Source organism: Ranitomeya variabilis, chromosome 2 (assembly GCF_051348905.1).
Source record: "Ranitomeya variabilis isolate aRanVar5 chromosome 2, aRanVar5.hap1, whole genome shotgun sequence".
Classification (NCBI taxonomy): domain Eukaryota; kingdom Metazoa; phylum Chordata; class Amphibia; order Anura; family Dendrobatidae; genus Ranitomeya; species Ranitomeya variabilis.
In genome coordinates, this window is record NC_135233.1 from 1,089,778,985 (window position 1) to 1,089,802,903 (window position 23,919).

At 48.7% G+C, this 23,919-nt stretch overlaps 1 protein-coding gene across 4 annotated transcripts in view; it reads right to left on the reverse strand.

Annotated features, from left to right (window-relative positions):
* Positions 1-16,813: 16,813 nt before the first annotated feature.
* HMBOX1 (homeobox containing 1) overlaps positions 16,814-23,919 on the reverse strand; it is a 77,959-nt gene continuing 70,853 nt past the window's right edge. For 2 of the 4 annotated variants that reach the window (XM_077291733.1, XM_077291734.1), the window contains exons 8-10: positions 22,989-23,084; positions 20,123-20,217; positions 16,814-17,432 (exon numbers count right to left, since the gene is read on the reverse strand). In XM_077291733.1, the coding sequence (XP_077147848.1) occupies positions 17,295-17,432; positions 20,123-20,217; positions 22,989-23,084 (329 nt within the window). In that variant the 3' untranslated portion in view covers positions 16,814-17,294. The remainder of the gene's footprint in view (positions 17,433-20,122; positions 20,218-22,988; positions 23,085-23,919) is intronic. The other 2 variants (XM_077291735.1, XM_077291736.1) reach the window with 2 other exon arrangements.

Genomic DNA, 23,919 nt, shown 5'->3' on the forward strand with positions numbered 1-23,919 from the left:
ACGGCAGAGAGTTCCATAGTCTCACTGCTCTTACAGTAAAGAATCCGCGTCTGTTATTATGCTTAAACCTTCTTTCCTCCAGACGTAGAGGATGCCCCCTTGTCCCTGTCTCAGGTCTATGATTAAAAAGATCATCAGAAAGGTCTTTGTACTGTCCCCTCATATATTTATACATTAAAATAAGATCACCCCTTAGTCTTCGTTTTTCCAAACTAAACAGCCCCAAGTGTAATAGCCTATCTTGGTATTGCAGACCCCTCAGTCCTCTAATAACCTTGGTCGCTCTTCTCTGCACCCGCTCCAGTTCAGCTATGTCTTTCTTATACACCGGAGACCAGAACTGTGCACAGTATTCTAAGTGTGGTCGAACTAGTGACTTGTATAGAGGTAAAATTATGTTCTCCTCATGAGCATCTATGCCTCTTTTAATACATCCCATTATTTTATTTGCCTTTGTAGCAGCTGCCTGACACTGGCCACTGAATATGAGTTTGTCATCCACCCATACACCCAGGTCTTTTTCATTGATGGTTTTGCCCAGAGTTTTAGAATTAAGCACATAGTTATACATCTTATTACTTCTACCCAAGTGCATGACCTTACATTTATCCCCATTAAAGCTCATTTGCCATTTATCAGCCCAAGCTTCTAGTTTACATAAATCATCCTGTAATATAAAATTGTCCTCCCCTGTATTGATTACCCTACAGAGTTTAGTGTCATCTGCAAATATTGAAATTCTACTCTGAATGCCCCCTACAAGGTCATTAATAAATATGTTAAAAAGAAGAGGGCCCAATACTGACCCCTGTGGTACCCCACTGCTAACCGCGACCCAGTCCGAGTGTGCTCCATTAATAACCACCCTTTGTTTCCTATCCCTGAGCCAGCTATTCATCATGCTTAAAACCCATGAAGATGTGAGCAGGCTGCATACTCCCCTAAAGGAGATGGCCCCCGAGGAACATACAAGATCTAACTTGCATCCGTTCTTTCGCAGTTGACATGGGAGGTTTCCATCTTGGAGACATCAGGAAAGGGCAAGAAATATAAAGCGTTCCCTGCCATAATAATTTGGCCACATCCACCAGACATTCCATCTTGAACAAACGTTTGTGGCTCAGGTATCAAGAAGAAATCTTCCTTAAAGGGAATTATTTTGGTTCCAAATAAGTCCAGGCACTCAGTGAACCCTTAGTGTGGTCAAACTGTTCAGGATGCTTTCCCATCATCTTGTTTTTTTACTCTGGCTTCTGTAAAACCAAAGCTGTCCATCAAGTAAGAGAAAGGCCGAGATGATGGCGATGATGAAAAATCAAGAAGGCTGGAAGGTGCACTGATCTACAGTAAGGGTGCACGTGGTTGGTTTGAACAGTCATGCCAGTCTGGACGAGAGGGCATGTTGTAGTGCAAAGCACCTGATTCATTAAGCAATGCACTCTTCTTAATGAATAAGGCAAGACCCGACGTGGTGTGCACCCCGCCACAAATCATACTCCAGGAGGCCTAGTAAGATTTGCCATTCCCCTTGAGATAGCAGGTCCATTCACCCGCGAAACGCACGTCGGGGACTTTTGGGGTATCCACACCCGGTCTTAGACTCTTCTACCTTTGCCTGTGGTAAGCACTATGTGTTCCCTACTTGATAATATGATACACTGGTGAATTACTAAATGACTATGTGGCTTGCCATTTATGTGCAATCTACGACTGCACTTGCACCTTACAGAATATAACATTTGCACAATTATGGGCAGGTAGCAATTTTGGAGTCTTTTTCCTTGTGATACGCTTTTATTCCTGCATTCAATCTGGTGACTTTTTTGTCTATTTGTACCAAATAATGAATTTTCTGTGTACTTTTGTGAAATAAAGTTTTTTATGTTTTAATATACCCGATTGCTCCGTATGTTCTCCCATTTAATCTAGTAAGACTTGCCGTCTGGAGTAAGGAACGGCACCACTTGTCCTGAATGTGACCTATCGAACGCACTGTGGTTCACTGATAGGACCTATAGTATGAAAGGCAGAAAATCTGAGTAGAGATGAGTGAACTTGAACTGTAAAGTTTGGGGTTCGTAATTGACACCTAGTGTTGTCCTGAACTCCAAACATGGAGAGATAAAGATAGAGGGATTTTCCAGCTTCAAAGTTTGGGGTTCAAGCTTAGGTAGAGTTCTGGTACCTGAACCAAACTTCTTCAAAAGTCCTGAGGAGGGGTGAGCGGACCCGATCTCTCTGCAATGGATTTCCCCCAGAACTCCAAACAATGCAACAGACTTCATGTTCGGCGTTTAGCACTGGTCAGTAACTGTCCAGTACGAGCCCTAAACGTCTAAGTTCAGATTCGCTCATCTCTGGCCTGAGTTTAAGCTCCAGGAGTAAAAAACTTAAGGATGAAAGGTCTTCAATAAGGATCTGTAACAGCACGTGGCATTTATAGTAAACGATGAGCCCATCGTTCAGGCTATTTCTCCGGTCATGGATGTCTTCTCACCCTGGAAACATTGGGGCAGATTAACTAGTCCTGAATTTTATTTAGGCAAAGTAAACTTAGATCAGGCCGTCAAAATTGTAGCAAATTTTTCACTTTATTAGCCAGAAGTTAGCAAAAGTATCTATCGCCAGCCCCGGGTTGCCTTAGGCTATGTGCACACGTAGGAAATGTGGTGCAGAATTTTCTGCACTAAATCTGCATCTGCAGATTTGATGCAGTTTCTGCGCAGTACAATGTAAATCAATGGGAAAAAAAAAAGCTGTGCACATGGTGCAGAAAAATCTGCAGCAGAAACGCTGCAGAACTGCACAAAAGAAGCGACGTGCACTTCTTTGAAATCTGCAGCGTTTCTGCGCAGATTTTTCTGCACCATGTGCACAGCTCTTTTTTTTCCCATTGATTTACGGTACATTGTACTGTAAATCACAGTGCAGTTCTGCAGCGTTTCCGCAGCAGAAAAATCTGCTGCAGTTCTGCACCAAATCTGCATCGTGTGCACATACCCTTACCCTACTCCATTATTTTGTGCTCAAATAACTGATGTGTCATTAATAATCCTGGCATTACTTGTAATTCCATTTAGTGACGACTCCTTTTTTGGAAAATGTCTAGTAAGGTGCATTAAAAGGAGACTGAACTCAGATGCAGTCGGGCGTTTCACTATTTTAACAGCTGTGTAAGATTTCCTACTTTTGAGCTTGGAGACACCACAGCGAATGTGCAGCATAAAAACTAATTATTATCGAAAGGCAATGTAAGACGGGTTCCTGTGTATGATGGAGCAGCAGGAGAAACCCTAGAAACAGCAACTGAACTAAATTCTTGAGAAGCTCTGCTTATCCCTTTACAGTGATCTTGTCTCTTGAAGATTAACCCTCTGCAAGCAGCTATGTCCTCCTTTATCAGGACTGTATCGTATACAATGACTTTTTGTTTTACATTTCAGATAAATACAAACTTTGTTTGAAATTCAGGCTCCTTCTTGGAGATATTTTTGTCTTATTTGCATTTTGTCGATTCACTACCCAAACAAAAAAGGCACAATCTGACTGTTCATGTAATGAGTAAACCCAAACAGAGGGGACTTTTTCAGTTCCCCTTTACCCCCGCAGCCACCGTCAAAGTCTGTTATTGTTTAAGGATTTTCAGGAAACTGAGATTATAATCTGTGCTTTGACTCCATTTTCCAAGAGGCAGTGCTCCACCTAAAAGCACCAGCTAGAGACTCAAATATAGTCTCCAGAGGGAAAAACTGGGCAGCAATTTACCCATATTACTATTCCTTCCACTTAACTTAGTCTGCACTGTCCTGAAACCCTCCTGCAATTGACAATGTTCCTGATGCGGACACTCGCTCCACACATCTCTCATGGGCTTTACAACACCGTAATATAGGGATTTTTGTGTGTACTCACCGTAAAATCCTTTTCTCCGAGCCACTCATTGGGGGACACAGGACCATGGGTGTTATGCTGCTGTCACTAGGAGGCTGACACTAAGTTGAGAGAAAAAACAGTTAGCTCCTCCCCTGCAGTGTACACCCTCATGCTGGTTTCCAGAGACCCAGTTCAGTGCAAAAGCAGTAGGAGATTAATAACAGTACAATACCTAACATTAGAGTATAACATGTCAAAGAAAGTCAGGAACCAAAAAGGTAACAAGCCATAAGGCTAATAGGGTGGGTGCTGTGTCCCCCAATGAGTGGCTCGGAGAAAAGGATTTTACGGTGAGTACACACAAAAATCCCTATTTCTCTTTCGCCACATTGGGGACACAGGACCATGGGACGTCCCAAAGCAGTCCCTGGGTGGGAAACAATACAACCAAATAAACTCCATGTACCAACTGACTATAAATGCGCGACGGCCGCTTGCAGAATACGTCTGCCAAGGGCCGCATCCGCAGAAGATTGAATGTGGACATTGTAGTGCTTTGAGAAAGTATGCAGGCTGGACCACGTTGCAGCCTTGCAAACCTGCTCCGCCGTAGCCTGGTGCCGGATGGCCCAGGAAGCACCCAACGACCGAGTGGAGTGTGCTCTAATTCCCGCCGGGATAGGTCTGCCCCTGACCCGATAGGATTCTTGGATAGCAGACCGAATCCATCTGGCAATCGTGGCCTTAGACGCAGCTAAACCCTTTTTGTGACCCTCTGGGAGAACAAAGAGGGAGTCCGATTTGCGGAAATGAGCAGTTCTGGAAATGTACCTCCTAAGGGCCCGTACCACATCCAGGGTATGAAGGGCCTTTTCGACCCTGTGTTTTGGCTGTGGGCAGGAGGAGGGAAGAATGATGTCCTCATTAAGGTGAAAAGATGAGACCACCTTAGGGAGAAAGGCAGGAGATGGGCGTAGAACTACCTTGTCTTGGTGAAAGGCAAGGAAAGGCGCCCGGCAGGATAAAGCGGTCAATTCTGATTCCTGTCTGATAGATGTCACTGCTACAAGGAAGGCAACCTTCCAGGAGAGGACCGCTCAGAACCAAATTGAGATGCCAAATCTCTAACGGCATCCTGTAGGGGGGTACCACATGGGAGACCCCCTGAATGAAGGTCCTGACTTGCAGGTTGGCAGCGATCTTACGTTGAAACAACACGGATAAAGCTGAGATCTGACCCTTGAGGGAACTCAGCGCCAGGCCGGAATCCAAGCCGGACTGTAGGAAATCCAAAATGGAAGGGATTGAGAAAACAAGCGGAGGGCGACCTCGGAGCCTGCACCACGCGAAGAAGGTCTACCAGGTGCGGTGATAGATGCAAGCGGAAGACGCTTTGCGGGCGCTTATCATGGTGGGAATGACCTGCTGAGAGAAACCAGCTTGGTTTAGAATCCAGGTTTCAACAGCCACGCCGTTAAACGTAGGGCCCCTGAGCTCTGGTGGAAGATCGGCCCTTGGCGAAGCAGATCTGGGCGGTCTGGTAACCGTAAGGGGAACGTCGGATACGAGCTGAACGAGCTCCGCGTACCATGCGCGACGTGGCCAATCCGGGGCAACAAGGATGACCTGAACCCCCTCCGTCTTGATTTTTCGGATCACCTTCGGCAGTAAGGGAAGCGGAGGAAACACGTACGGGAGCTGGAACCGATGCCACGGAGATATCAGTGTGTCCACCCCGATGGCCTGGGGGTCCCGAGAGCATGCTATGAAGTTGTGAACTTTGGCGTTTAGTCTGGACGCCATCAGAACCACGTCCGGGGTTCCCCAGCGAAGGCAGATTTGCCAGAAAACGTCTGGATGAAGTTCCCACTCCCCCGAGGCAAGTCCCTGACGGCTGAGAAAATCCGCCGCCCAGTTCTCGACGCCCGGAATGTGCACCGCGGAAATGGTAGAGTGGTTGGCCTGGCCCAACGAAGAATGTGGGAGACTTCCTGCATCGCCCCCTTGATGGTTTATATACGCCACGGCTGTGACGTTGTCCGATTGAACTCGAATTGGGTGACCCACAAGCAGGGGGTGAAAGCGTCTCAGGGCGAGTCTGATCGCTCGAATTTCCAGGATGTTTATAGGGAGCCTCGATTCCAGAATCGTCCAACGCCCCTGGGCAGAGTGGTGTAGGAATACCGCTCCCCAACCGAGGAGACTGGCGTCGGTAGTTACCACCAGCCAGCGGATCGGGAGAAAAGACTTCCCCTGGAGGATAGACGAACCCAGAGTCCACCATGTGAGGGCTTGCCTGATCCGTGGGGACAGAGGGCATGGCCGATCGAGGGATAAGGGACTCCTGTCCCAGTTGTCCAGCAGAGCCTGTTGTAAGGGGCAGAGATGGAGTTGAGCGAAGGGAACAGCTTCTATTGCGGCCACCATTTTTCCCAGGATCTTCATGGCAAACCGGACGGACCGTGGATGAGGGTGACAGAGCGTCCGAGCTCCCTGCTGAAGCTCTTGGGCCTTGGACCGAGGAAGCAAGACCAGTCCCCTTGATGTGTCCAGGATCATGCCTAGGAATGAGATCCGTTGGGCAGGAATGGGAGAGGACTTGTCCGAGTTTATTAACCAGCCCAGGCACGAAAGAGAATCCAAGGTAATGCGGACGCTTGCTTCGCAGGCCTGATAAGACGGACCTTTTATGAGGAGGTCGTCTAAGTATGGCAACACGACCACTCCTCGCGAGTGAAGAATGGCCATGACGGCCGCCATGACTTTTGTAAATACCCTGGGCGCCGTGGCCAGACCGAAGGGTAAGGCTGAGAATTGAAAGTGGTCCTCCAGGATGGTATCTATTGTCTGTACAAGTCCCCTCTATAAGTTGTAAAGCGCTGCGGAATATGTTGGCGCTATATAAATAAAAATTATTATTATTATATTATTATGGTGAAACAGAGAAACCTTTGATGTGGCGGGAAGATTGGGATATGAAGGTAAGCATCTTTGATGTCCATCGATGATAGGAACTCCCCTCTCTCCATCGAGGAGATGACCGTTCGGAGAGATTCCATCCTGAAGTGCCGTACTTTTACGTACTTGTTTAGTAGCTTCAGGTCCAAAATGGGGCGTACCGTCCCGTCCTTTTTTGGCACGACGAAGAGGTTTGAGTAGAAACCTCCGAATCTCTCGTGTTCCGGAACCGAAACGATGACCCCGCTTTGGCGGAGGGATTCGATGGCGCAGTGAAGGGCGCGAGACTGAGCTCCCGAACTTGGGAGACGAGAGGGAAAAAACCGTGCTGGAGGGGAGGCGGAGAATTCTATTTTGTAGCCAGACGACACCAGATCCCTGACCCATTCGTCGTGAACGACGGAAAGCCAGACTTGCTGAAAAAGAAGCAGATGTCCGCCCACTTTGGAGGTGTCGACTGGAATAGTCCCCGAGTCATTGTGAAGGGAATCTGGCAGGCCTGGATCCTCTGGTTCTGGGTTGCCTAGGCTGTCCTGGCCAGGACTGATTTGGCCTGAAAGAAGGTCGAGAGTCTCTGTCTGAGCGTGCGGATCGTTCTGATCTGGATGAGGGGGCAGAATTGGACCAGAATGGGCTACTGCGAAAAGGCCGAAAGTGAAAATACTGTTGTTGCTGAAAAGCAGCTTTGGGCCTGTGTTGCGGAAGGAACTTGCTCTTTCCTCCTGTAGCGCCGGAAATAAGCTGGTCTAGCTTTTCTCCAAAAAGACGCCCGCTCTGAAAAGGAAGGGAAATCAGAGATTTTTTTGAGGAGGAATCTGCGCGCCACTCTGAGCCAGATAGCTCTCCTAATGGTGATGGCGTTCGAAGCTGCAGTTGCTGCACAGTCCGCTGCGTCGAGGGACGCATACATCACAATCTTCAACCATGGCAATTTGTTTGGCCAGGTCCGCCACTTCAGACGGGAGTTCCTGTTCCTGAATGGATTTCGCGAGGGCATCTGCCCAGTAAACCATTGCCGTGGCAACCCAAGCCACAGCGAAGGAGGGAGAGAGAGGAACCTGAGGCTTCATACACTGAGCGAGCTAGAGAATCTAGCTGGCGTTTCGTGGGATTCTTAATAGAAGCACCATCAGGAACGGATAAGAGTTTTGGTCGCCAAGCGCGAAACCGGAGGATCTACTAGTGGAGATTCCGTCCAATCTTTAATAAGATCTGTGGAAAAGGGATACTTCGATTCCAGGGCCTTTTTGCCTGTAAAACGCTTATCCGGACGCTCCCTGTGTCGCCTGACTATATCCAGGAAATCTGGGTGAGAGGCGAATGTCTTATGGGAACGCTTGTTTCTCGTAAAGGAAATGGAATGGTCCGGAGCAGAATTAGGGACATCGTCCACTTTTAGTGCATGATTGACTGCCTCGATGAGGGAGTCGACAGTACACCTAAACTCCGGAGCATCCAGGTCTAAAGATGCATCAGACTCATATTCAGTCGTGATCGCTACGGGCCCCTAGAGAGGGTGAGCGAGAAGTGCAGCTACCAGAGGCTGACTGGTGCGGTGAGTGCTCAGGGGAGGTAGTGCGGATCCGTTTTCTGGATGACCGTGCCTCCTTCCGGTGAGAGCGGCCCCTGCTGGCCGACGATTCCCCTGTTACGGCGGGATCTCTTATCCCGGGAAAGAGAGCCCCGCTCCCCAGAGGGGTCCTGAAGGGATTTAATAGCTTTGGCTAGCGAATCCACGGACTGTGACAGAGACGCGACCCACTCAGGGGGACTAGATACACTGGGGTCGGTGGCGGCGGAGGGCTCCTGGGCATCGCAGGCTGGGCAGAGGGGGGAGCTCTGAGGCCGAGGGAGTGGAGCCTGGCAGGTGGTACACGCAGTAAAAAAGGTAGAATGCACCTTGGTGGTCTTTCTGGTCCTTGACTGGGACATGGTGTACCCTAATGTAAGAGATAGTGCTCAGGGTCTGTAGGCTATGGAAGCGAGGGCGACGCTGCAAGGGAGAACCTAACGTGGTCTCCTTACCCGTGGTCCTGTGTCCCGCAGAGAGAGGGAGAGAAGCAGCGGCAGTGCAGGAGGAGCGACAGCCGGCGTTCAGAGCGCTGCACGTGGAGGAGCTGAAGCTGCGGCATGCAGAGAGGGGAAAAAAAAGATGGCCGCCGGGGGTTGGGAGGGTAATCTCGCAGAGAGTGAGAAGCGCCAGGATCGGGGGCGGAACCGCAGAATGATGCGAAAACGGGGGCGGAGCCTATCGGAATCCGGCCTGTGCTAGGCCGAAGCCGGGGACTAAATTTGCGGCTACGGCCCGGCGCGCGGCTGCGGAGCGCCGGCCCCTAGGGGAGACCCTGAAAAAAGGTGAAGTAGCCCTCCGGAACCGCTGGGACGACCGACCCCCCCATTATGGCACTTACCCCGAATAGAAGGGGATCGCAGAGAATGCTTGCAGGCGAGCTGTGCCCGGGGTGATTAGGACGGTGCAGGGTTGGGGAGCCTCTATTCACCATCCCCATAAAAAAGGGGGGTGGAGAGGAACCGTCCGCCTCCTTCCATCATCCGCTTTCTCAGTGGTGATGCAGTGGGGGCTGCACGGACGCCACAATGCAAGGTGCCTCTGAACAGCCGAGGGAGAACCTGGTGGGCAGGGCAGAATGTCCGGCAATAGGCCTGGCTGCAGAAGAGGATACTGGAGGCGACACTCCAGCGCTCGTCTGAAAAGGGAGGGGGGAGATTGGTGCCCTTGAAGGGGCCCGTCGCCCCTAAAATCAGCTTAGGCAGTCGCTTCCCACGTCGCAGGAGAGGATACGGAGAGGTAAAAACTCCCGTGCTCGCCTGTTGTTGGTTCGGGGGAGATCGGAACATGAAAGAATCCGTCGCCCCCTTCGTCCGGAATAAAAAGGTTTAAATCCAGTGTGCCTCCTATGGACACTAAGCTTGAACTGGGTCTCTGGAAGCCAACAGGAGGGTGTATACTGCAGGGGAGGAGCTAACTTTTTTTGTCTCAACTTAGTGTCAGCCTCCTAGTGACAGCAGCATAACACCCATGGTCCTGTGTCCCCCAATGTGGCGAAGGAGAAAATTTGTTTTGCCACAACATCCACTTTTGTTTGTTTTTTTGCAATTTTCCAAAATAAAATTAAACACAGGTACATTGCTTTTCATATAGTATTCTATGTAACAGCAAGTCAACAAAATGGCCAAATTCTGCCAGATCTGAGCACGAGGCTCCACTTTACTATATACTGCTGTATAGAATCCGATCCCAGAGAAGAAGAAAAAACTCACATTTTGTGCTCATTCTGGTAAATATAAAATAAAATCCACCTCCAGAAATACAAAGGGAAATCATCTGATTTGTTAACTACATGTATTGAAGACATTTTATCTACTGTCACTTTTTAGGTTAATCCTGTAACTAATAGTTGGACTTTAAAGGTTTACTCTGCTTTTAGAAAAGTGAACCCCAAATTATGTCTGTAATAAATAGACAAATACTCCCCTAGTTCCAGTGCCTATTTCTCTTGGGAATGTGTCCCTTACATCAAGAACAAATTACGGTATATATATTTTTTGTTCTTTTAAATATAAGATGACGCAAACTCTCAACACAAACCTTATTCACCGCAGCAAAAACAAACAGACATAGTGATAGTGGTGATTGCATTTAGTTGTGCCCTTATCTGGCCACACTTTGGTCCTGGTTTACTTGCATATACTTTGCCCTGGTTTACCTGCATATACTTTGGTCCTGGTTTACTTGCATATACTTTTCCCTGGTTTACCTGCATATACTTTGGTCCTGGTTTACCTGCATATACTTTTTGGTCCTGGTTTACTTTCATATACTTTTTGGCCCTGGTTTACCTGCATATACTTTTTGGTCTTAGTTTACCTGCATATACTTTTTGGTCCTAGTATACCTGCATATACTTTTTGGTCCGGGTTTACTTTCATATACTTTTTGGTCCTGGTTTACCTGCATGTACATTTTGGTCCTGGTTTACCTGCATATACTTTTTGGTCCTGGTTTACTTGCATATACTTTTTGGTCCTGGTTTACTTGCATATACTTTTTGATCCTAGTTTACCTGCATATACTTTTTGGTCCTGGTTTACTTTCATATACTTTTTGGTCCTGGTTTACCTGCATATACTTTTTGGCCCTGGTTTACCTGCATATACTTTTTGGTCCTAGTTTACCTGCATATACTTTTTGGTTCTGGTTTACTTTCATATACTTTTTGGTCCTGGTTTACCTGCATGTACTTTGGTCCTGGTTTACCTGCATAGAGCAATACCCATTTCCCCTAACATTCAGAAGATAAGTCCCTTGGTGAATTAGAAGTTTCATAAAGTTTCTACAATGATCCTCCACCACCAGCCCTGTGACCATGACTGATAGGACACAAGTTGTGTCCATCGATAGCAAATACGACCCTGTGCCTGGACATGTTGGCCGAATCCCAGAAAACAGTTGATTTTCCCAGATATTTGGCCATTATGGTCACACTTATTTTATAGCTCATTTTGAGTCAAAACTTGGACAAAAAGCGATTTTCACGAGATTCTGCAGTGTAAATTGTGAACCCGCCCTTATCTGATCATCGATGGGAATAAACCAGACGACACCGTGGACGTTGAGTTACAGGTTTTGTGTTTAATTTTCCTAGTAGTACAATACTAAAATAAACACAAATTAAAAAAAATCCTTAAAACAAAAAAACTGTACAAAAAAGCAGTATACTACATGTTAATTACAGAACAGTCTACTGTCCAAAAGGCACTAATCCAGAATAGGAGATACAATGATACAGGACTCGGCTTCACTATCTTCTCGAATACAATAGGTTCTTGTTTCTTACAATTTTCCGTCCATCCACATATAGAAACAAGGATTTATTTTCTACACACATGGTAATATTTCAGAGCCCTACCCGACGCGGTGCAGCACTCCTCTCCTGTACGGGGGTCGGTGCCGCCGCTAGAAGTTTTTCCTCTGTGGTCTCGATGAAACAAACTTTCTATCTTGGTAAAATCCTTAAAAATTATAGACTCTTCCCTAATTATGACCTAATTTGTCAGAAGGGTCTGGTGATACCAGGGAAGGGCAAAGTCTTCTGGGCTGAGAAATTGCATTGTAAAGAGTCTTCGCCCCAATTTAAGTTCTTCCGAGTTCTGGGACCGACAAGGAAAAAACATTCCATTGTTTTTAAAAGGGTCGGCCGTCATTGGCCTTTTTTATGTGAATTTTATCAAAACGTTGGCGGTTATATCTGAGCGGGGGACACTGGTCCAGCAGCCATATCAGTAGTCTGTCGTTTGGAAGTCCCACAAACTGACACCTACCTACCGGTTCCTTTCGATTAGCCGGCTTGGCACGGCGTGACGTATCAGACCAGCTTAACAGAAGAGGATCATGTGATGCCGGCAGGTAGAAGGCGTCCGTCCTGAGGCTGCCGATTATCGATATGGCCGCTGGACCGGGGGTCCTGCATATTCATCTCTAGTCGTGGTGGTCAGCGACAAGTGGACCAGTTAAGGACCAATTTCCTTATTAAATACATCTAATCAATGCTATACCAACTAGCGCCCCCCATAGCAGGAGAGAGGTACTGCACCTTGGAAAACAGTGTTATACACATAAGACAAGACAGGCAGTTTGATACTGTATCTAACCCCCTCGATGCTGCTCCGTAGACCTCACGACAGCAATGGGATTAGAGGACACAAGTGACGAAAACAAAAAAGTTAAAAATAAAAAATAAAAAGTTAAAAGTTTGAAAAGAAACCAAACAGCCTTTTATTTAAATTTGCGACGTTCATCCTATACTACATCCTCCTTCTGCTTAGCAGAAAAATTGTACGTACACAAAAATACAAATACACAATTGTTTGTAGAACAGTGTGATCTTAATATATTCATATATATATATTTATATTTATAATGAGTGGCAGGAGAGGTTGGAAATAAAGAGCTTTTTGCACTTTTGGCTCATATGCAACAAGGCTTATAAATTCAGCTTAGCTTTTTATGTCTTTTTTCTCGCTCGGGAGTTGTCTTTTTTTTTTAGTACTTGCGTTATAAAGCAGCATCCAGTTGGCAGAGGGCGAGGTGGGTTTTCTGGGAAGGGTCAGCTTTGCTGTCAGGACATTACGTACATTCTTGTATAAGAGAAGCGGGGGGCTTATGTACAAGACTTGGATTATGATGAGGGGGGAGTAAACCAGAGGCTTCAATATTACCTTAAGGTACTAATAGTCAACAGGATCTCTCCCAAAGTTTCGAGATTCTTCACGAATACTGCAAACAGCCCAACGTTGACGTCATCGCCGGCATGAACCATGTCGCCTACTTACTACCGATTCGTCGGGGCATTCGAATCATCGAGGAGCCGATTTGGGTGCAGACTTGTCCGGAGGCAACCTCAATAACCTGTCAGACCATTAATCACCCTTCAAAAATGAGTCTGGAAGTAGAAGACGAGAATTCGGTGGAGGGATAGACTTTTTTTTTTCAAGTATTGCGGGTCACCATTCGAGGCTTTTCGTGACGGTACAGGGTGATCTTTGCACCTATTTTTGGAATCTCGTTATGAAGAAACCTCATCCTGCAGAGCGAGCGCTGTGCATATCATATTGCTTTCCGTCTTACAAAGTAGACTCGCGTGAATAAGATGTCCCTCAATGGCACGTAGACGAGGACAGAAAATTAACAAGCACAATAATAAATATTAACACAGACGGCCATATAGTTACAAGAGTCAGTGGTGGCTGTAGAGCAGAGGTTGCCATCACGTCCGTAGGTTCGAGGAAGTGGAAAGTAGAGTTTCCTCGAAACCTGGTGACTCGTTTTAGTACCGAGGCTCAGACAGTCACCGACTGCAGGCAACTGATGACCAATGTACATGGTATTCCGGCCACAGACATTCGTAGGTTGGTTTCCCACAGGTCATGAGTTCCTTGACCCACGTTTGAAGCAGCTCAGAGTCAAGGAGAAGGTCTGGCCATGATGGCACTTACAAATGCACTGAAGGTCGATGGCCAGAATACCCTTTAAGTTCTCGTTCAGCAACCAGTCTTCTAACCCAAAGCGAGTATCACGCAACTGCGTCGAGTCTGGGGAGTTGAAGTTTTTACAACTTATTTACAGGAATGTGGGTGCGGTAAGACGACTCGAGTGGAACTTCTTGTGGGTAACGTGACCTGGCAACACATCAGAGGCAGAGGTATTTAATCGAATGGGCGGGAAGCATACATAAAAATGTAGGCACTTGCTTGTAAGTCTACGTACAAAGGTAGTCAAAGTCGGATGGGCTCTCCGACTGCATTGGAACTACGAGACGATGAAGCCTCCAACCAGGAGAAACGTGCAACAACGTATGTAAGGATCCAAAAAGTCGTGAACGCTGTAAAACATCCCCAAAAAATTCTGGATCTCAAAGCCAGGTCCTATCCTATGAATCAATCAGTACCCAACTCTATGACGCTCGGCAAACACGACGAGAGAAACTGTACAACAGACATTTTACAAGATGTCCCGTAAATCCTACAGAGGTGTCCTCCACCTATAGTTGTGACATACCAACGCCCAACTCACGTTTTTTAAGTTATGTTGCCCCTCCATCTTACTGTTGGCAACGACCTTGCCCGAAACCCCCTTCCTAATTGCACAAGACTCCAGTCTCCTTTCCTAGCTACATGATGGAGGCAAGAAGAAACCCAAACACCGTCCCAGTGGATAGGCGAGTAATGGTTTTGGTTGGAAAATCCCTTTAAAACCCAGTTGAAGAATTTGGCCTGATACAAACTGCAGCTGTATCTTTCAATATCAGGTCCCAAATTTTGCACATTTGCCCACTAATCAACTGACGACAGAATATACAAAACACAAGTACGGAAAACACAAAACGGAAGAGCAGCCCAGTAATCTACAGCGCCGAGGTACAGAAAACCCTCGCAGTCGGCCATAACTCAGACCGGGCTGAGCGCTGGTTAATAGGGAATTAAATCACTGGGAAATGAATCATCGATATCCCTGATAAGTAACGTCCTCTTCTCACCACAATGAGAGCCGCCAACAATAAATCCTACCGGGAAACAATTAAGTGACTTTTTGGGATAGCGGAATTTTAATATTTTATCAATTCAGATTCAATTTAGAGATTTTTAGGGTGATGGATTCTAGTGAAATGTTTCATCCGATCCCTGGGGACCCCCATTGGTACTGCTTTACATTTTGGCAAGTCTGCAGGTCACATTGGACTGTCACCTTTTCTTGGGGGGTAAACCCGTACACCCCTTTTTAATGTTGCTTAAAACAAACACTAAAAACGGAAAATACAAGATAAAAAAAACATCCAAAAAAGCACCCGGCACTAATGAGTGCAAATAGCAGATTTATGTCCATAAAATATAGGAGACGTCAGACCTCTGGCCAATAACATACGTGGATACGTCTTCACCCCTAATATCAGAGTACCAGAAAATAATACAACCCAGAAGTTTGCAAAAGATCAGGAAGCAAATACTGAAAACTAAAACACTCTCAGGAGCAATTGTTCAAGGTCTCCGCTCCTCGGGGGCGGTCCACTGGTTCCTTTTATTTGCCTCTACTCCTTATTTCAGCACTTTTATGCCTTTCTACAGCTACGTCAATATAATGGGGCACCCTGATAACATATTCCCTTGGAGGGCGGAACTGTTTGAGGGTCAATTCAATATTGCAAAATATAGGGTCAGATAAAAAATGAGGTGTATACAGCATTGAAAAAATAAAAAATTGGGCTCCCCCAACCACATCTAAAACCGCTCCATTTAACAAAATGGGACGGAGCTGCAATACCAGACACAACCTGTAGACAGATGTAGGGCTGTTAATTTTTAAAGGTATAGGATTAGAAAAAAACAAACTGAGTAGCAAATAAAATAAAACTAGTTCACATGAATTATACAAAGAAAAAGATCTTATAAATTAGAATTCGGTACCAAAAAAAATGGGGGGGGGGGAATGTAATATGGTGTCACAATTTTAATACTATCAGATTTCTCCAAATAAGTAAAAATTGATTAAAAAAATAAATAAATGATAAATTAAAGATAACACCTATAATTTGCTCCAACTCGACGTCCCCAATTTCAGTATAATAAGGCACCTAATACAACACAACTAGAGAAAACACATTCTCATATATATATATACAAATAAATATAGAAAAATTAAATATCTGCTATTGAAAATAGATCTGGCCGAGCCGCGAGGGACGCAGCCGTATGTACAGCACACAGGAAACGTTTCATCGGATGGTCGCGGAGGATGTTTTCCAGCTTATTGTTAAACTAACCCTAAAATTTAAAAAAAAATTTAACAAAGAAAAGATTCTTAAATGACTAATGTGATAAGTGGAGGATTAGGAGCAGAAATCTGACATTCCAATCATATTTGGCAAGAAGGAAAGTAAAAATCGATAGTATGTAGCCAGCGTGACGAATGGCGGAGCTGATAATTGTACGTTGCCTGCACCCCGGCAACATACGAGGCGAGGGGCTGCAATCCTGCCAATGGTTAGTGCTGCGCGTTCCCGCTGGGAGAGGGGAGAACAGAGCTGGACACAGAGCAGATCACTTCGCGGCTGTGCAACCCCCCCCCGCTGACATAGGAGTGAAATACGTCTAAAAGAAAGCAGACACAGATAGATATATCTTTTTTTTTTTTTTTTTACATGGGACTGCGCATTTCCCATTCACAACGCATGGACGGGGACATTCACAATTCCCTTTTTTTTTAGTGTCTCCGGCTTCTGCACAATTTTTTAGTGTTTTTTGTTGTGGTTTTTTTTTTTTTGCCTTTTTGGAAAGCAAAACTGGTTGCTGAAAAAAATAATAAAAACAACTATAAAAATAATAATCATACTAATAAATATCTCGGCTTTGCTGCCCCTTACTGGCACGTGGCTGGACGGTCTCCACTTCTTTAAATGATTCCTGCTTTGGAGAAAGTCTTTCACAAACGAAAATTAAAAAAAAAAAAAAAAGACATTTATGTAAAAAAAAAAAAAAATTTAAAAAGTGCTTAGAGCGAAGAGGTGGACGTACGAGAGGAAGGAAGGACAGACGGAAGGGAGGGGGCTGGAAGCACTTGGAAACTGGAATGCCAGAACTGAGTAGTGTTCTCGGCCCGGGAGGATATGGCTGGGAGTAATACTGAGAAAGCAGACGTGACGGGTATGGGCATTATGGGCACCATGCCATCTTCACAGGACGAGACCCTACCAGCTAACTCGACGTACAAGAGAGACTGCAGTTATACTGATAATAGGAACACATAGTAAGGACCCAGGGAGGATTGCTAAGGTGCTACGTCTACATCTAAGGTACATTATTGTTATTAGTAGGTTTTGTTTTTTTTTCCTTTTAGGTTTTTTTTTTTTTCTTTTCGGATTGACCCTTCCCCCGCAGTGTTTAAGGTGTCAGTCGTCATCCAGAGCTTCTGTCTTGATCTCTCCAGTACCTTGCCGGCGCAGCGCCAGGATGGTGTGATTGACGGCAGCCATTTCCACGGCTAGAGAGATGGGGTCCTGGTGATCGCTATGACTGGTGCTGTCGTCCTAAGTATGTAGAGAGAAAGGGAAAACATCAAATTAGAGCTCAGCCCGGAAGTCGCACACGTGCTCTGTGACGTCTCTTCGCTCCTTACGGACCCAACGCATTTTGCACCTTCAAATCGTGGCAATTTTTATTGCACCAAATTCATTTTTTTTTTGGCGATCTCTGGAAACCATAATTGTTACATTTTTTCTGTGGATGGCGCCGTGTGAGGGTTTGGATTTTTGGCAGGACGAGGTAATGTTTATTCGTATCAATTTGTGACTTTTTGATTGTTTTCTATTCCTTTATCAAATGGAATAAACAAGACAACAAAACAGTCATTTAGATTTTTTTACATTGTTCTTTGAGCAGGTTAATTAGTGACTTTTTTTTGTTGTGGAATTTTATTCTTTGACCAGTTACAAATATTTTAACTTTTTTCTTAACTTTTTTCTTTAGTCTCAATCTAATCAGACATGAGTCAATGATCGTTCACACCGTACACTGCATCCAACACATACACACCACCACAGAGGGAACCACGCTGCCACATAAGGAACCACGCTGCCGCCGCAGCCAGAGAGGGAACCACGCCGCCGCAGCCAGAGAGGGAACCACGCTGCCGCAGCTAGAGGGAACCACGCTGCCGCAGCTAGAGGGAACCACGCTGCCGCAGCTAGAGGGAACCACGCTGCCGCAGCTAGAGGGAACCACGCTGCCGCAGCTAGAGGGAACCACGCTGCCGCAGCTAGAGGGAACCACGCCGCCACCACCAGAGAGGGAACCACGCCGCCACCACCAGAGAGGGAACCACGCCGCCACCACCAGAGAGGGAACCACGCCGCCACCACCAGAGAGGGAACCACGCCGCCACCACCAGAGAGGGAACCACGCCGCCACCACCAGAGAGGGAACCACGCCGCCACCACCAGAGAGGGAACCACGCCGCCACCACCAGAGAGGGAACCACGCCGCCACCACCAGAGAGGGAACCACGCCGCCACCACCAGAGAGGGAACCACGCCGCCACCACCAGAGAGGGAACCACGCCGCCACCACCAGAGAGGGAACCACGCCGCCACCACCAGAGAGGGAACCACGCCGCCACCACCAGAGAGGGAACCACGCCGCCACCACCAGAGAGGGAACCACGCCGCCACCACCAGAGAGGGAACCACGCCGCCACCACCAGAGAGGGAACCACGCCGCCACCACCAGAGAGGGAACCACGCCGCCACCACCAGAGAGGGAACCACGCCGCCACCACCAGAGAGGGAACCACGCCGCCACCACCAGAGAGGGAACCACGCCGCCACCACCAGAGAGGGAACCACGCCGCCACCACCAGAGAGGGAACCACGCCGCCGCCAGAGGGAACCACGCCGCCGCCAGAGGGAACCACGCCGCCGCCAGAGGGAACCACGCCGCCGCCAGAGGGAACCACGCCGCCGCCAGAGGGAACCACGCCGCCGCCAGAGGGAACCACGCCGCCGCCAGAGGGAACCACGCCGCCGCCAGAGGGAACCACGCCGCCGCCAGAGGGAACCACGCCGCCACCAGAGGGAACCACGCCGCCGCCAGAGGGAACCACGCCGCCGCCAGAGGGAACCACGCCGCCGCCAGAGGGAACCACGCTGCCGCCAGAGGGAACCACGCTGCCGCCAGAGGGAACCACGCTGCCGCCAGAGGGAACCACGCCGCCCCCACCAGAGAGGGAACCACGCTGCCGCCAGAGGGAACCACGCTGCCGCCAGAGGGAACCACGCCGCTGTCGCCACTGAAGGGAACCATGCTGCCGCCAGAGGTAGCCTTCTGCCTCTGCTCAACTAATAAAATGCCACGGTCACTAAAGGCAGCGACATTTAAGGGATTTAATGGTCAGGATCAAAGATGGCTTCAGTCTCAGCAGGTTAAGCGGGGCTGTACCTTCTAGCCAAACTCCTGCCACGGTAGAGGGAGCAACGCCATGGCAGAGAGCGACGCCATGACAGAGGTAGCCTTGTGCCTCTGTCCAACGACTTAAATGCTACGGTCCCTACAGGCGACATTTAAGGGATTTAACTGCTAGGATCAATGGTGGCTTCAGCCCCGGCAGGTTAAGCAGAGCTCTCCGTTCTAGCCAAGCTCCTGCCACTGATCTTTCAGATTCACTGACATCACCCGTGAGATCGGCGTAACAGAAGTGCACGTCATTGTACGAGGACTGGCACCTGATCGTGGCACACACCTTTTCATTAAGGGTCGTTAAGTGGTTAAAGTGTCTTTATTAAACTTGCCTATTGTCTGCAGCTCCTGTGCAGAACTAGGCGTCTCCAAAGTAGCAAGAAAACTCCGCTGGTGTGCCGGACAGCTTCTCCTCCATACTTGTGTTTTCTCAACTAAATTTATTTTTATAAGATAGAGGAGAATCAGCCGCTGCCGGTCTCCTCCGGAGGCTGATGGCCACATTTACAGCCTGCATTATACTCCAGAGCTGCAATTCTTAAAGATCTGAAGATATTCCTCGCCATTATATTAATTCTCTAAACTTTAGTCTTTACACCAAGCACTGATCAGTCATCTGATGACATGCATGCTGACTGTTTCCAATGGAAACCAACAGTTTATAAATACTATATGATCTGTAAAATGTGGTATAAAAGTGGACAATGGTGAAGCTGAGCGGCTGTAAGATGTCTGCCCGCTGTCACACTGGAGTCCAGAGGCTCACCTGTTCAGAATAGTCATTCCCATCCACGTCGTCACTGTTCGAATGAACGCCAGGACTTTGTACATCGATGCCATGACTCTCCAGGATTGCTGCTTCTTCGAAAAAAGCAAATATGGCCCTAAATTATCTGCCATGGTAAAAGAAATCACTCCAAAAACACACATGTAAGGGGATGGAAAGAAAAAATATAAAATAAAAGGGGACGACTCCACCCCCGTGCTGTGGAGCCTGCGGCGCGCAGAATGGAGCGCCGCGCAGAATGGAGCGCCGCGCAGAATGGAGCGCCGCGCAGAATGGAGCGCCGCGCAGAATGGAGCGCCGCGCAGAATGGAGCGCCGCGCAGAACGGTAATGGTTTATTTTTTTATCAATGAGCAAAAGAGAAATATAAATCAAATGTCTGGGATCACATGAAGAGACGGAAGGATCCGCACAAGCCTCATACACAGGAGATCTGGGGTCAGGTCTCCAAGATGTTTAGAACAATCCCCTGCTGAGATCCTCCATGACCTGTGTACAAGTCACGAGGAGAAGTGATGGAGGTGACGGGCGGTCACCAGATACTGATGATGGAGGCGACGGGCGGTCACCAGATACTGATGATGGAGGCGACGGACGGTCACCAGATACTGATGATGGAGGCAATGGGTGGTCACCAGATACTGATGATGGAGGCTACTACAGGCAGTCACCAGATACTGATGATGGAGGTGAGGGGCGGTCACCAGATACTGATGATGGAGGTGAGGGGCGGTCACCAGATACTGATGATGGAGGTGAGGGGCGGTCACCAGATACTGATGATGGAGGTGAGGGGCGGTCACCAGATACTGATGATGGAGGTGAGGGGCGGTCACCAGATACTGATGATGGAGGTGAGGGGCGGTCACCAGATACTGATGATGGAGGTGAGGGGCGGTCACCAGATACTGATGATGGAGGCTACTACAGGCAGTCACCAGATACTGATGATGGAGGAGATGGGCAGTCACCAGATACTGATGATGGAGGTGAGGGGCGGTCACCAGATACTGATGATGGAGGCTACTACAGGCAGTCACCAGATACTGATGATGGAGGAGATGGGCAGTCACCAGATACTGATGATGGAGGTGAGGGGCGGTCACCAGATACTGATGATGGAGGTGAGGGGCGATCACCAGATACTGATGATGGAGGCTACTACAGGCAGTCACCAGATACTGATGATGGAGGAGATGGGCAGTCACCAGATACTGATGATGGAGGTGAGGGGCGGTCACCAGATACTGATGATGGAGGTGAGGGGCGATCACCAGATACTGATGATGGAGGCTACTACAGGCAGTCACCAGATACTGATGATGGAGGAGATGGGCAGTCACCAGATACTGATGATGGAGGTGAGGGGCGATCACCAGATACTGATGATGGAGGCTACTACAGGCAGTCACCAGATACTGATGATGGAGATGACGGGCGGTCACCAGATACTGATGATGGAGGAGACGGGCAGTCACCAGATACTGATGTTGGAGGAGACGGGCAGTCACCGGATACTGATGATGGAGGAGACGGGCAGTCACCGGATACTGATGATGGAGGAGACGGGCAGTCACCAGAAACTGATGATGGAGGAGACGGGCAGTCACCAGATACTGATGTTGGAGGAGACGGGCAGTCACCAGATACTGATGATGGAGGAGACGGGCAGTCACCGGATACTGATGATGGAGGAGACGGGCAGTCACCAGAAACTGATGATGGAGGAGACGGGCAGTCACCAGATACTGATGTTGGAGGAGACGGGCAGTCACCAGATACTGATGATGGAGGAGACGGGCAGTCACCAGATACTGATGTTGGAGGAGACGGGCGGTCACCAGATACTGATGATGGAGGAGACGGGCAGTCACCAGATACTGATGTTGGAGGAGACGGGCAGTCACCAGATACTGATGATGGAGGAGACGGGCAGTCACCGGATACTGATGATGGAGGAGACGGGCAGTCACCAGAAACTGATGATGGAGGACACGGGCAGTCACCAGATACTGATGTTGGAGGAGACGGGCAGTCACCAGATACTGATGATGGAGGAGACGGGCAGTCACCAGAAACTGATGATGGAGGAGACGGGCAGTCACCAGATACTGATGATGGAGGTGACGGGCGGTCACCAGATACTGATGATGGAGGCGACGGGCGGTCACCAGATACTGATGATGGAGGAGATGGGGCCGAGGGCCAAAAGGAGTAAGACAGTAAATGTTTGAAGTAACAAGTTAAGGGGGTAGAAAAGATGAAAGGCTAAAAGGTAAAATACAACATTAAGATGAAGAAATAAACTGCGGTAGAAAGATGGAAAAAGTAAAAACGGAGATAAACCGACATCGGCATTAAGATTCAGGTAAGTTCCGCCGCCGCGTGCTAGCGATTCCCATAACCTCGGCGCCTCACTTACCCCTATGATCACTACATCTGTGACGAGCAGACAGAGTCGGACGTATTATGGTAATCGGAGGATAAATTTATCGTTAATGAGCGCTCGGATGCATATGTATGGGCTAATTATACATGCAAGAGCAATAAATGTAATAACCTGCCGGAGAACACAGACAGGAGCCCGAATGTGCCGCTCATTAGCTGCCGGCGACATTAATACCCAGACTACAGACACATCCCCCAGGTTATCGCACTCATCAAGTAGTGTTATGGGCTCGTTAGCCTTCCGCGCCAATTAGAAGAATTCCTTAAAATCCTCTCTGCTCATCAGGAAGTCATTTAACTCTGATAACTTCAGACATTTTCACATTTGGAAGTTTTTCTGACAAGTTATGAGGGCGACAGAATAATAAATCAGTGGAGATCTTGCTATGATACATTACCGATATTGGCTCGTCTTTTGATTTCCTTCCGCCTGTTGGCGAACCAGTTGTAGACTTTCAAGGAGGTGACGCGTTCCAGGTCGGAGAGCTTCTTGCCTGAAATAAGACGTTACTCGGTCATGTTACAGAAGCAGAAACATCAGCGATTATGGGCCAACAGGGCATAAACTACACGGAGAAAAGTCCTGAGCCGCACGTCTGGGGCCGGCAATGGGGGCATGATGGTTAGCCAGGCCCAGACGCTCCGCCGGGGGGACGACGTCACAACCGACCCCAGATGCCCCAATGGGGGAAGGGAAGGGAGGGCATGACGCCCAGCCCCAGGCACCCCACCGGGGAAGGCATGATGGCCGGCCACAGCCGGGGGATAAAAAAGCATGACGCCAGGCCGCAGACGCCCTGCCAAGGGGGAAAAAACATGATGGCCCCGACGGGGGGCATGACGGCCGGCCCCAGAAGCCCAGCCGGGAAGGGGAAGCCACGACAGCCCGCTGGAGGGAAGGAAGGGGGAGCATGACAGCAGGCCCCAGACGCCCCGCCGGGGAGGGCATAACGGCCGGCCCCAGACGCCCCGCCGGGGAGGGCATGACGGCCGGCCCCAGACGCCCCGCCGGGGAGGGCATGACGGCCGGCCCCAGATGCCCCGCCGGGGAGGGCATGACGGCCGGCCCCAGTTGCCCCGCCGGGGAGGGCATGACGGCCGGCCCCAGATGCCCCGCCGGGGAGGGCATGACGGCCGGCCCCAGATGCCCCGCCGGGGAGGGCATGACGGCCGGCCCCAGATGCCCCGCCGGGGAAGGCATGACGGCCGGCCCCAGACGCCCAGCCGGGAAGGGGAAGCCATGATAGCCCGCTGGAGGGAAGGAAGGGGGAGCATGACAGCAGGCCCCAGACGCCCTGCCGGGGAGGGCATGACGGCCGGCCCCAGATG